The following is a 13,951-nucleotide window of genomic DNA, read 5'->3' as shown; positions in this document are numbered from 1 at the left end:
ACTGCACTAAACTGTTTACAGTGATGTACCCAAAAGAAAGCAGAAGTCAGAAAACAATAGAATATCTTCAAAGTGCGAAATAAAGTATTTACCAGAGTTTACTTCTATGCACACTGAAACTACCCAGCAAAATAAAGACCTTATCAAGAAAATCCATCAGACAAATACGAAGGAAAGTTCCGCTGGGAGGTTCTTCTGACCAATGATCCTAGACTGAGGCACGGAAGTGCAGGGAAAGCAAATGGCAACAGAAAATATTAAAATATGGGTAAATCTAAATAAATAATTTTTGTTTAAAATGGACAATTACAATGTACAACATCATAAAAGGAATGAAGGTGCTAAAAAAGAAATTATGAGGCGATCACTTTCTGGAATTGTTATAAGCAATAATTAACATCGGAATTTGATGGTCATTTGATCACATGCTGTGATCTGCACAGTAACCATGAACAGTTTGCAAGAACGTGTAACTAACAGGCTAACAACAGGCTCACAAAGATATAACCAATTCATTCTATTATCATTGATTAGTACCTGTGTAAGGGTATATGCTTCTTCAGCTGTGCACTCAGCCTTTGCTGTAGGGTTACTTAATGCAAATATTATAGGCCTTTCATTGATATCAGCCATGGCTTTGATTACACCAGGAGTGAACAGTCGGCCAGCTCCTGCAACTCCTGTCATAAATAGGGGGAAAACCAGTCAAGTTCATTAGGAGTAAAATACAGCAATTCTTACCAACAACATTTCTACAATAGGCTTAACATAACAAAAGCACAGGTTACCTACCATTATGAAGACAGATTTTGCATTGCTGAGATAATGCTGTAGGAAAACAACCTCAAATATGAACAGACCAAGAGTCCCAAAACACCAGTTCAAAAGAACTCACGGACCCCGGTGTTCACAGCTGCACTATCCACAACAGCCTAAGTGCCCATCAGTAGATGAGTGGATCAAAAAACTGTAGTATAATCACACAATGGAATACTACACAGCAGAGAGAAAGAAGGAAATCCTACTTTTTTGCAACAGCATGGATGGAACTGAAGACTATTATGCTGAGTGTAAGCTAGCTGGTGAAAGACAAATGCCATATGATTGCACTTATAATAGGAATCTAATGAACAAAATAAACTAACAAGCAAAATAGAGGCAGAGATATGGAACAGACTGACAGCAGCCAGAGAGGAGTGGGGAGGAGGGTAATGGTGGAAATAAAGGGAAGGGACTAGTAAAAGAACACGCGTAAATGACCCATGGACACGGACTGCGGTGTGGGGATTGACTGTGAGAGTGGGTGGAGAGGTGGGGGGTTGGGCTGGGCGGAGAGGGCAAAAGGGGAAAATTGGGACAACTGTAATAGAACAACAATAAAAAATAATAAAAATATGAAAAGAAAAACAATAAAATGCAAAGTTTTCACTTAAAATATTTATTGTCCGTACCAGTCATAGTAAATTGTGAGAGAAAAAATGTGTAACACTATGTGTAATTAAGATAGAGCTTCCTACAACATGGATGAACCTTGAAGATATAACGCTAAGTAAATGAACCAGTCACAAAAAGACCACCACGGTATAATTCCAATGACCTCAAGTACCTAAAACAGTCAAATTCATAGAAGGTGAATTAGATACAGAAGGTGGAAGGGGGGCAGGAGCTGGAGTCAGCCGCTGTTTACTGGGGTGCGGGGTTGCAGTTTCTTGAGACAAAACGTGTTCTGGAGAAGGCTGCACAACAGTGCAAATGCACGGAACACCACTGAACCGTATACTTGGAAACGGTTACGATGGCCAATTGTAAATTAAGCATTTTTTACAATTAAAAAATCTTAAAAAGGAGATAAAAAACTTGCAATTCAAATTATTAAAGTCCGGGGTCCATGTTATAAAATAATAGGAATTCAGAAGAACTGAAAGACTATCCTGACTAGCAATCCACTCTCTTGATACAGTTCAATTTAATGTCTTTACGAAGCACCCACAGTGCCTCAGACACTGTATCAGGCCATCAGGACATTAAAATGAGTACAGTGCAGGCCGCTTAGCACTGAGAGAAAAACAACAAAGTAAAGAGACAATCAGAAAACCTGTAATGAGCCTAGCATGCAGTGTTAAAGGAAGCACAGAATGCAGGAAGGATACTAACCCACGGTGGGAATCTGTGGACGACCCATTGATGCCTCCACAAAGCTCTGACCCAGTTCATCCAGTAAGAAGACTTATATTCACCAGTCAAAATAACTAACTTTAACTCTGTTTTACATGTAATATAGAATACTACTGATCTGGCTGGAGACCAGTTTTAGTGCTTGCCGTTACTCCTAGCTTTCTGAAATAGTCACAAACCTTGAACAATTTGCTAAGTATCTCCATGCCTGCCTTTCTTATGTAAAAAAGGAATTTACATTCAGTGTTTCTCTACATGGATGTTCATAGACATATTCTTAGGAGTTCATGAGTTCTAAAACAATTACATTTTTCTTATTGTTTCCTTGAGCCTCCAGAGATGGAGTGAATGGACAGGTTCTCAGACTGGATGACCTTTAAGATTTCTTCTTGCTCTAAAAATTATGAGTTCTAATCCATGAAGAAACTAATACTGACATGCATTTCCTGATCATAGAAACTTATTGTTTGTGACTGTTTGGCTATTTAGCATTCAATAGGGCTTCTACACAAAACAGATAAAATTAAAAGAAAAATTGTGCATTCACACCTTACAGCTACACTGGAAATGAAATAGCTCCCCTTGTAAAGGCTGTTACATGTTCTGTCATGAACTTAATGCCATGTCAGCAGAGTCTCACGTCAGCTATGCAATGCCTGGCTCAAAAATGCACCAACAGCTTCCAGCTTTGTTGCCAATGAAAACCTTTGACTCTGCACAGAACTTTCTGGGCACAGTGTGTCAAATGCGCTCGGTCTTTTTAGGATTTGACCCATTGGTCGTGCCAACTCTAAAAGCAAAGCATGACCCATTCCACAGCTCTGGCACGTAAAAACACGAACAACATACATTAACTGAGCTTTCTTTACACACTATAGATAAAAAGCTAGTGCAGAAAACGTCATAAATGCTGAAAGCTAGGTAAAATCTATCACTTCCTTTTTAATAACCGGCCTGTAAGTTACGACTGGCAACATACAGTTGAGTAAGGTCAGCAACTTTACTTACCGATTATAGCGGAAGGTTTAAGTATATTCACCGCATCTTCAAAAGTATCAGGTATGTTCTCTGGGGCGGAGTGAGCGTATGGTTCCTGATGACTCTCTATGTTAGCTTTTCGCCCCTGAATATTTACATAAAACACAGTGTTTTTGGTAAATGCACACTGAAGAGTAACTGACACGACATCATTGTGAGCCACAGACTGTTTCTACAACAGGAATGCGTTTTCATTTACTTTTCTCTTCAATCCACATCTTCTACTCCAGCTCCACTGTGTCCAGAAATCCAAGTATGAAACATTAATCAAATCCCCTTAGAACCAGAAACTGCATAATCCCTCTAAAAACTCTGTGAAGTCCTCCTAAATTCAATGTGACAGGAAGTCCTACAATCCCTTTACTGGGCTTGATGCATTTGGGAATTCAGAATTTTTCCTATTTTAGAAACTATGGCAGCAATACACCTAATACTACAAATAGTTCCCAATGGGTGCTCCACAACTGAACCAAACTTACGAACAGCCACCCCAGGTACAAAAGGCCAGACTGAAAACAGACTGGTTTCGTTAGCAGGTAAGCTCAGCTCAGTCACATTTGTTACTGAGTGAACTTCAGAAAACCCTTTCGGATTTCAGAGCTTTCAGAATTTCCGGATTGCACAGTACTACCAAGGGTTCAGAAACAAGAGAAACAGGGAATTCTGGCTCAGTGAAGAAGCATGCTTTCCTCCCTAAATCTCAAGTGAAAAACCGTAAAAAAACACAAATCCTTAGTACAAGAGAGGCACCAATGACAAATTAGAACAACGAAATACTCCTCAGCATATTAAATGCAAAAACTAACCAGGCTGAGAAATCCACATCCTTATTTTGGCAAAACAGAAGCTGTCCCCGCAAAGGTGAGTTTTTCCATCAGAGCTCCAGAATGACCCCAGATAAAAACCCGCAGGGGCTGGGCAAGGCCGCGCACCAGCATCGGCTGGCTGGGAAGCCAACTGCGAGACTGAAACACAGCCTCACCAGATCAACGTTCTCAGAACAGCTTCTCGTGCCTGTCTGCAGGAGGACCAACCTGTCCACTACAGCGGTTCGACAGGAAGGTCTCAGAAAGGAGGGCAGTGTTTCGGGTCCCCAGGAGAGACCAGAAGCCTAAAATCTATAGGCCAAGCTACTTACAGACTAAAAGGAAAATTCACTCTGAACCTGTAGGTAAACAGGATTCTCACTAGCGCAAATACTATATTCATTATAACCTGACTTATTCCAAATGTCATAGAAAAATCACAAAACATTTGTGAAAACCAACATCGCAAAAAGAAATACCAAACTACTTGTGTATCAATAAAGACACCCACTGTTCCCACGGCCTTCTGAAGTACGTCTCATGGTCCACGCACCTTGTTTAGGAACGAACACAGCACTACGGCTTACCCGAGAGGGGACTTGGCTGAAACGTGAAGAGCACAGGCTTTTCGGCTACGTCAGCATCAGTCCTACCTCCATCCCTTAGAAGCCAATAACCTTAGAAAAGTCACCTGACCTTTTTCAACCTCAGTTTCCTCTTTTGTAAAATGCCACAGGGTTTTTGAGAAGTTTGATGAAATAATAAATGCAAAGTTTTAGCACAATGTCCGGTATGCTTTAAACAACTATTATCTTAAATTATGTATAACTGAAGCACTCAAGATTTTTCACTCACACGCTTTAACTTTTTCATTTTATCTTTTGTACTAATATTGGTACTAATTAGGAGGAAAAATTTCAGGACTGGAGCAAAGTACGCTTGCTCCAGAGGTATCAATGACAAGTAACTGCCATAAAAGATACACTTGCTCCTGAGATGTAAATGGCAATGGCTGTATTATCATCCAAGGCAAAACTACAACGGCACCGTGGACAGGGATAGGTCCGGTTACGAAGCAGTTTACCTGCTTTCACTGTGTGAGAGGAGAAGCTCGAAGGCGTTTCTTAAAGTAATAAAATGGCAATCAGTGCTAGGAACGCAAGCCTGTCCAAAGGGCACTAACTCAATCTGAGATAGAAGCCCTTTATTATCCATGCAGGCTTCAGATTATGTGCCCTTTTCTGGAGAAAGTGCACACAGGATTCTGTTAGGTTGATAAGAGGATTATGACTGCCAAGAGGATGATGACTGCCAAAGGGTTAACAATTTTTTGCTTAAATATCATATGTCCTGGTAACTAAATTACAATCTTCTGAGTTCCCATTAAAAACCTAATATTAGAAGGGTCAAGGACAGTATCATTTGCATGATTATTTGATCTCTTAAGAGTCAAAGATCACAGCAAGAAAGAACAGGTTTGGTGTCAAGACAGAAAGTATTATTTGAATGTGAAGAGAGAGTTTTTATCAAAGACAGAAGTTCGATACTGGAAGATTTCTGTCGAGAACATGTGGGAAGGTCCCCAGCTAGTACAATTTGGATACTCCACTGAGAGATCACTTAAAAAATTGATAATGTTTTGAAAATCAAACTAAAAATATTGTTATAACAACATACTTTTCCTCTCCCAGTTTTAAACATCTTACTGTAGCCCTGGCTGGTGTAGCTCAGTGCCAGCTGTGAACCAAAGGGTTGCCGGTTCAATTCCCAGTCAGGGCACGTGCCTGGGTTGCAGGCCAGGTCCCTAGTACAGGGTGCATGAGAGGCAACCACACATTGATGTTTCTCTCCCTCTCTTTCTCCCTGCCTTCCCCTCTCTCTAAAAAAATAAATAAAATCTTTAAAAAATCTTACCTTAAATAATAAACCAAACTTGTCAACCATCCAAATTTTCTTACGTGCCTCTTCTTCTGAGACACCATTTTCTACCATAGCCATAACTATAAGATTGGCAATTCCAAGAGCAGCCTGTCCAACAGAACAAAAGTTTAAAAAGTAAAGACTAGAGTATACTGCAATGCTTGCCTTACTTTACATATTAATGTTTGAGGAATATTTGGTTTACTCTTCCCTTACGAACCACACAAAAGTTGATTGTGATATTCTCTAAGCATATTTTAAACTACTTCATAGCCGAGATCTTGAATTGTAAGATCTCCCCACCTCTCTCAACAAAATTATAAGCTCATTATGCCCCATTTTCCAATTCTAAAGAAAAGTGGTGATTTTAAATCCAAAATGCTCATAAAAACTTACCTCTCCTGCACCAAGAAACAACACTTTGTGTTCTGAGATTGGGTTACCAACAACTTTTTGAGCTGCAAGAAGACCTGACAGAGCCACCGCAGCTGTCCCTGTAATAGAAAGAAAGGTTTTTAAAGATAAGAAATGGTCACCTAAAAAGGGTTTAAACAGTAGAAGTCAAAAACTCTCAAGTTCTCTTTTTGCTTTACCTTGAATATCATCATTGAAGGTACAGTATTTTTCTCGATATTTTCTCAAGAACCTGAAGGCGTTATGATTTCCGAAGTCTTCAAACTGAATAAGTGTGTTCTGTCCATATCTGGAAAAACAGCAAAATCTATAATGGCTGTGTTGAAAAACTGCTACTAAAAAGCTTTCATGTCTAATATTCCTTATGATAGCATTAAAAATATATTGTGAGTTCATTTAAGGCCATCTGGCAATTTTTAGTCTGTGAAAGACTAAATTCAAAATGTAGAAATCTACTTTTCATTGCAGAAATTTTGAGGGTGCTTAAAATAAATGCATATTTATTCTTATTCAGACCCATGGTGGGTCTGTGACTATCAGACCCACCATGGTACCACTGCACAAACTATTTCCATGTGCCTAGGAGGGTGTCCAGCACATAAACACTGAAGAACTTCCTAAAGAAAAGAAATTTTTGTCTCCAAGTCTTGAAAAAGTATATATTGGCTACGTATATTCTAAATTTTGTCTCTGAGTCTTGAAAAAGTATGTATTAGCTGCATAGATTCTCATTTCATTAGCAGTTAAACAGCAACACATGAAGGACACAAATGAAAGCTTAAAAAATGATTCACGGGCATTTAGAATAAGACGTCAATCATCTTGGTGAGATGGGCTAGTAAGCAAAGGTTTGAGAAGGAGGTGGGACTTTATTTGGGGCCTGAAAGAAAAACAAAAAGTCAAGAGGTAGGAAGAAAATCAGGGTCTATTTAGGTGACCCTAAATTTTCAATAATCTGGCTATGTATTTCAGAGTGTATATAAAAAGATAAGGAGAAACTAGTTAAGGTAGGTCGGGGTCACATAAGGGAGACTCTTGAAGGCTAATTTAGGGAATGGGGACTTTACTCTGTATCTGATGTAGAACCAGGGAAGGCCTCATAAAAGGGAAGAGTTCAGATAAGACTCCCTTTAGAAACAATAAGCCCGCCACTGATGCGTAGCACACACGGGTGTGGGGAGAGATGAGGAGGACAGGGAAGCAGCGAGGGGGCTGCTACAGCATGAGGACAGCAAGATCTGAAGCAGAAGCTACAGGAAGAGACAATCATGAGACATTAGAATAAATAAACAGAACTTGAGGATGAGGACCAACTGGGAAGCAAAGAAAAAGTTTTTTAAAACATCAAGGCAACCTGAATCACTAAGAAGATACCATGTGACTGTCTACGGTAGAAAGAGGGGCCCTGGCTGGTTGGCTCAGTGGATTGAGTGCCAGCCTGTGAACCGAAAGTTCGCTGGTTTGATTCCCAGTCAGGGCATGCGCCTGGGTTGTGGGCCAGGCCCTCTGCTGGGGGCACGTGAGAGGCAAACAACCGATACATCGCCAGCACCTCGATGCTTCTCTCCTTCTCCCTCCCTTCCCCTCTCTCTAAAAATCAATCAATAAAATCTTTCTTTTTTAAAGTGAGGGAGATGGCAATTTCTAGGATGATGAAAAGTTTAGTTTTAGATACATCAACTTGGACTCTAAAAAGAAGTTAATTTTTAATTTCTTCTATGTATCAGTCATTTAAAAGGTAGGGCAGGGCTAGGTCATAAAAGTAGAGTTTGCACTTTACCCCAATGGCAATAGAAAACCAAAGAGAGAATTCAAGCAAAAAAAAAAAGACATAATGAAGTACATACACATTAAAAAAAAACTAATCTGGTAGTAACATGGAGATGAACTGGAGAGGAGAGAAATTGGAGAAAGACTGAGAAAAGTCCAGGAGAGAGATGAGAATGTGCAGAAAGGCTGTGGCAATGAACAAGGTATCTATTTCTGAGGCATTTAAGTGGTCCCACCAACTGGGTCTGAGGACTGGAGAAGAAGGAAGAGTCAAAAAGAACACCGAGATCAAAGGTCTGGCAACAGGGTCAATGTTAATGCTTTAACAGAGGCTGCATACACAGAAGATAAGCAGTTTAGAAGGGGAAGAAGTTGTTCTGGACATGAATATGGAAGAGAATGTCTGGATGGAGAATCCCAGGTGTCAGAAAGGCAGAAATCAGAGTGAGTGAGACTACCCAGGTGGGTTTACATGGGGTGAGGGGTCACATGAATGAAGCTCAGAGCTTACACCACTCGAAGAGAAGAGAACCATGTACTCATTCACATTTAACAAAAGTGGTCAAGACCCACTGAGGATGACTAAAGAAAGAGAAGGGTGGGTGAAAAGACCAAGTGAGGAAAATCTTAGTACTCAAAAGAAGAGGGAATTTCCAGGATGTGGGAGTGTAAAACCTGGTCAGATGCCGCAGACAGGCAGAAAGACAGGAGGACCAAGTGGTGAGTGAATTTACAACATGAAAATGGCATAAGAGCTTCACTGGAACGATGGAAGCGAGCCTGATGCCGAGGGCTGAGCGAACTGGACAGTGAGGGCAAGATGGAAGCAGTGAGCGCAGGCTGTCCCCAAGACGTCGGACAACTCGGGATAGCAGGGCAGACTAGCCTATCAACACAGATCAGCGCATCTGATCAGCAGGAAAGAACCAAAGTTCTCAAAAATGTAATCTCCTACCTATCTTCAGAAGAGATAAAGGAATAAAGCAAAATTGTTATTTGTTATTAAAATAATCAATTGGCTGCCTCCTGCGTGCCCCCAACCAGAGACCTGGCCCACATCCCGGGCAAGTGCCCTGACCAGGAATCGAACCACGGACTTTTCGCGATGTTCATTCCACGGAGCCACAGCAGCCAGGGCTGTTTTTTAAATTAAAGATGCTTTTATATACTTGAACTTAAAATAAAAATACCTGTCGGTAATGGCTTTCATAAACTCATCAATCAGATCATCGTAACGTTGTGATCGATCTCTTTCCTGATATAAGCCCATGTAAAATGGATCTTTTAACAGTGCCTATAAAAATAGATCAAATGCAGAAATAAAATCATTTTGCTATATAATCAGTTTAAATATAATCTTTAAAACAAAAATTACAAAATAAAAAATTACTGATATAGTTTCTTAAACCTTATTGCCCTTCTTCAAGAAATTTTTAATAGGTTTAAATTTACTATTATTTATACAAATATTAAAAGCAGAGTTTAAGGCGAAGGCCAACGTGCAATCACAAGCACTTCCTTCCCTGTATTATCTTCACAAGAAGAATGTAATAAAAACCACGTTTTTAGGGCGGGAGGGGGACCAGCGCGGGCAACGGCCTGACTCACTGGATTGTCAGTTCCCACGTCGATGCACACGGGCAGGCACCGGTCAGGCCGTATCCCCGCACAGGCCGTGTACAAACAGAGTTTCCCCACTGGGATGCCCATTCCATAGACACCCAGATCTCCGAGACCCAGAATCCTCTCTCCATCAGTCACCACCACAGCCTTCATTACAAAAGAAATAAAAATAAGAGTAATCAATTAATTAAAAGTAAAAAAAAAGGGGACATTAAAGAAAAGCATTTTACAAAGATTTTCTTGATAGTTTTATTTTCACTTTTAAAAATAAAATTACTTCTTGACCAACTTGCAAAATAAACAAGCCAAGCCTACTTAAAATTCTAGGATTTCTAGAATGTAGGTGTCAAAAACAGAATTAACTAGATTTGATTTCCTGTCTTTGGTTTAGGAACAGGATGCTCCTGACTGGAGAATCAACTTAAACATCTCGCAAAGAATAAATAGGCGGGCAGAGAACAAACTTCTGATAGAGAGATTAACTATAAGAGAAAAATAGGAGTTTAAACATAAACATGCTACTCCAACGTAATAATCTAGGCCAAACAAGAAAAACCTTAGCAATGATGAAAGAGAAAAAGATCTAGAATAAAAAATACACCTACCTACAGGTTTGAAGATAATACTGTGAGTTTAATCATCTGACCAAAATTTTTTGAGATTATTAGAACTAATGATTATTCATTGAAGATTACTTAGGTGAGGAAGACGTGATAAAGGCAAGTAAGATTACTGCATGTAGTAAACATTAAAGCCTAACAGAAGATCTTAAGTCATTAGATTTTATTTTATGAAAGACAGCCAGATTGACCAACATATTTGCTAAATTTGAAATGCCAAGAGTTTTATATTTGCTTAAGGATTTAAATCTAGCTTACATTTAGAAGAAAAAAGGCTCAATGAATCCTCTCCACTGCTCACCAAATATAAATTTTGTGTAATTTTAATAATATAGTATTATTAATTGGTTAATATTAATTGAAGTAGAAAATAAATACAGTGAAGGCAGGAGATACCAGTGGTAATGACAGTGAGCAGGCTCATCTCGTGTAGTAGCTCCAATTTCTTTCCCAAAGTCAAACTCTGTACCAGTAACCCAGTTTGTACTTATTACCATCACGGTCTCAGAGCACTAAGTCTTCATGTATATAAGTGCAAAATACATCAGAGCAACAATGAAAAACTGTTCTCGGAAATGTAGAGGTAACTTACAAGGAAAGAAATAACATTGTGAAAAGGAAGGTTGTGCTATTAGTACCTTAACATGATTTTCTGGCCAGTTATCCACAATTGATCTAACATGACCTCTGTCTGAGATTGAAATAAATAATCCCCTGCAACAGAACAAAAACACCTTTGCATTTCACAGGAGTTTTTTTTTTGTTTTTTTAAGTCTTTGTTCATAACTGGAATAGTTAGATATTTTAATAAAACATCAAGCACAGTATAATTTCCAGGCAGATTTAGCAAAGTCACACTGGTTTATTTTCAAACATTTTCAAGCATTGCTCACACAGTAGTTGCAACAAACTGTAACTGCATTGCTCACAGTAGTTGCAACAAAGATTATTAGTAAATGATGTGATTATTTCACACAAGTAAAAATGTATCCGCGTGTCATTTTCAAACAAACCCAATATACCCCCAATAAAAAGGCAACATAAAAATAACACCAATGCAGCATAATAAGGCTAAATAACCTACTGCTAAAACTCACTGAAACTGAAAAATTAAAATCTAAAAGAACAGGAAAGAAAACTACAGTAGTTTCACATAAAAGTTGTCACCCTTGATGCATTAGGAAAAAGTGAAGTTATTTTAAACATACAACATACTATTATCCAACTATAATTGATGCAGATTTCGGAAAAGGAAAAGAGGGAGGGAAACAAAACAAAACATAGGTTCTAAAAAGTAGGTCCAGGTACAGAGGACCAGCAGCTTGCCAAGGGCCTCCAAACTGATTCTTTACCTACCTTTCCTCATTGGTACCTTAACTTTGGCATCACTCTCCTGGCTCAGATGAGTTTATAAACACTTTCTCAACCACAGCTGCATAACAGAATCATCTGATGAGCTTTTAAAAAATGCCGGGTCCCACCCCCACAAATTCTGACTGAACTGGCCTGGAGTTTTGGATCGGACTCTCCGACCAGCAGAAAACCACTGCAGCAGTGCACTACAGAAATGATACACCACGGTGTCCGTCCTCACCCAAAAGCCACGCGCCTTATGTGTCCTGTCAGTTCTCAACGCTGGGTGCACACAGGAATCACCCCGGGAGCTTCTGTGAAACACCAGTTCCGGGGCCCAACTCTAGACGAACTGAAATCAGGGCCTCTGCAAGTGAGGCCCAGGCACCAGTGTGTTTTAGTTTCCCTCTGGCCTTTAGTCTGGATTGAGAACCACTGCCTACACGAAAGAGAAACTATAAAAGGGCCGAACAGCTGGGTAATGTCACAGAAATGTTCCAGACACGTCAACTGATGGCAGCGTCCAGGACAGAACCGTGTTCTCACAGAGTCTCCGAGGGGGTCCCGGCATCACCACCAACAGTCGTGGTCGTTAAGTCCAGACCTCCGACCTTTCTCGTTTCATCAGAATCTCGGGAATGAAAAGGGGAGAAAGCTGGCAGGACTGACATTTAAGTGAGTCCCACAGGCGCTGGGTATCTGACAGCGCTAGACTAGACGAGGGGAGACTGGAGACAAATGCTATCACACACTGTTGGAAGTCCTGCATTCGTATCCACACGCAGGCAGGGCATGGGAATGGCATCAGGATTGAGGAAAACAATAGGTTAAGGGAACAAGACAAGAAAACTCAAAATAAGTAAAAATCGCATTTATATAATGCTTGTAATTTTAGAGACAACCACCAGACAACTGACCAGTTGAGGAAACTGACCGGTACCCATCAAACATCAACCAGTGTTTGATGGGTACTGGTCTTGCTACTTTATGATGAGAAAACAGACTTGGAGTGATAAAGCCACTAAATGCAAAGACTTGAGTCAATGCTCATTTCAGTCTCTTTCTACCTAAAAGATCTGGAGGTGCCAGAACTGTGTGAAATTAAAATTTATAAAAGTTCATAAAATTAACAAACAACCCAAATGAAAGCTGATGAAAAGTGAGAATCAATTTCTTTTCAACTTTTTAAATTGATTTTAGAGAGGAACGGGGTGGGGGAGGGAGAGAAAGAGAAACATTAATTTGTTGTTCCACTTATTTATGCATTCATCAGTTGCTTCTTGTATGTGCTATAATCGGGGATCGAACCTGCAACCTTGGTGTATCTGTGGCTAACTGGTCAGGGCTAGAATCAATCTCTTAATTTGTCCAGATTGTCAAAAATATTAATGGTAATTCTGGAGACTCTGCCACCAGTTTAAAAAAAAGAGAGAGAAAGTACCTTTACTTTTGGTACAAAGATGCAAATTTCCTCCAATGATCATAATTTAATGAAGGTCAGAAGGAATGACGCTTGCTCTAACTGAGGTGGCTCAGTTGGTTGGGTGTTGTTTAGCACAGTGCAGAGTTGCTGGTTTGATCCCCAGTCAGGGCACATGCCTCCTGGGTGGCAGGTTAGGTCCCCAGTCCAGGTGTGTGCAAGAGGTAACTGATCCATGTTTCTCTCTCATACCAATTTCTCTGCCTCCCTTCCCCCCTCTCTGAAAATAAATAAAGAATGATGCTATTTCTACAAATATAAAAGATATAAACGTGTTGGGTTTTTATTAATCCCTTTTTGTTCAAATTAAGCTTTTGTGAGGTGGGAAATGTGGTTGAGATAAGACTGCAACAAATAAAGTAGAAATGTAATCGATACCATGGAATGATATTTTTTCCTACACAATAATCATTTTCAAATACATTTTTTAAAAAATAAGCCTTACTTAGGTCTTCTAAAGATATGTCCATACTGGGAGCAGGCCAGACCAACTGTGGGTGTATATACGATTGGCAACAGGTTTTCGATATCATCTTGCAGTATCCTATAGAACAGTTTCTCATTTCTTTCTTGTATTCCCATTATATAGATGTATCTGAAATTAAGCACAGTAAATAGTGTCTGCATCAGCCAGGATTACAAAGTTTTGTCTTCTGAAAGTTAAATGTAACCATCTAAAATTGAGGACTAGCCCTCCTGGAAAGCAAAACCCTAAATTATCATTACTTAACACCCAGGAGCAAAAAGTAACA

The 13,951-nt window shown here is 39.7% G+C and overlaps 1 protein-coding gene across 1 annotated transcript in view; it reads right to left on the bottom strand.

Annotated features, from left to right (window-relative positions):
- ME2 (malic enzyme 2) overlaps positions 1-13,951 on the bottom strand; it is a 46,729-nt gene that overhangs the window by 14,552 nt on the left and 18,226 nt on the right. The window contains exons 4-12 of the mRNA XM_037034355.1: positions 13,645-13,794; positions 11,005-11,080; positions 9,732-9,893; positions 9,314-9,417; positions 6,533-6,642; positions 6,336-6,433; positions 5,934-6,047; positions 3,184-3,298; positions 538-680 (exon numbers count right to left, since the gene is read on the bottom strand). Of these exons, the coding sequence (XP_036890250.1) occupies positions 538-680; positions 3,184-3,298; positions 5,934-6,047; positions 6,336-6,433; positions 6,533-6,642; positions 9,314-9,417; positions 9,732-9,893; positions 11,005-11,080; positions 13,645-13,794 (1,072 nt within the window). The remainder of the gene's footprint in view (positions 1-537; positions 681-3,183; positions 3,299-5,933; positions 6,048-6,335; positions 6,434-6,532; positions 6,643-9,313; positions 9,418-9,731; positions 9,894-11,004; positions 11,081-13,644; positions 13,795-13,951) is intronic.

Source organism: Sturnira hondurensis, unplaced genomic scaffold, assembly GCF_014824575.4.
Source record: "Sturnira hondurensis isolate 20B ecotype Veracruz unplaced genomic scaffold, ASM1482457v3 Scaffold0001872, whole genome shotgun sequence".
NCBI classification, from domain to species: domain Eukaryota; kingdom Metazoa; phylum Chordata; class Mammalia; order Chiroptera; family Phyllostomidae; genus Sturnira; species Sturnira hondurensis.
Note: the sequence above shows the minus strand (reverse complement) of the source record. Positions and strands in the feature narration are given on the sequence as shown.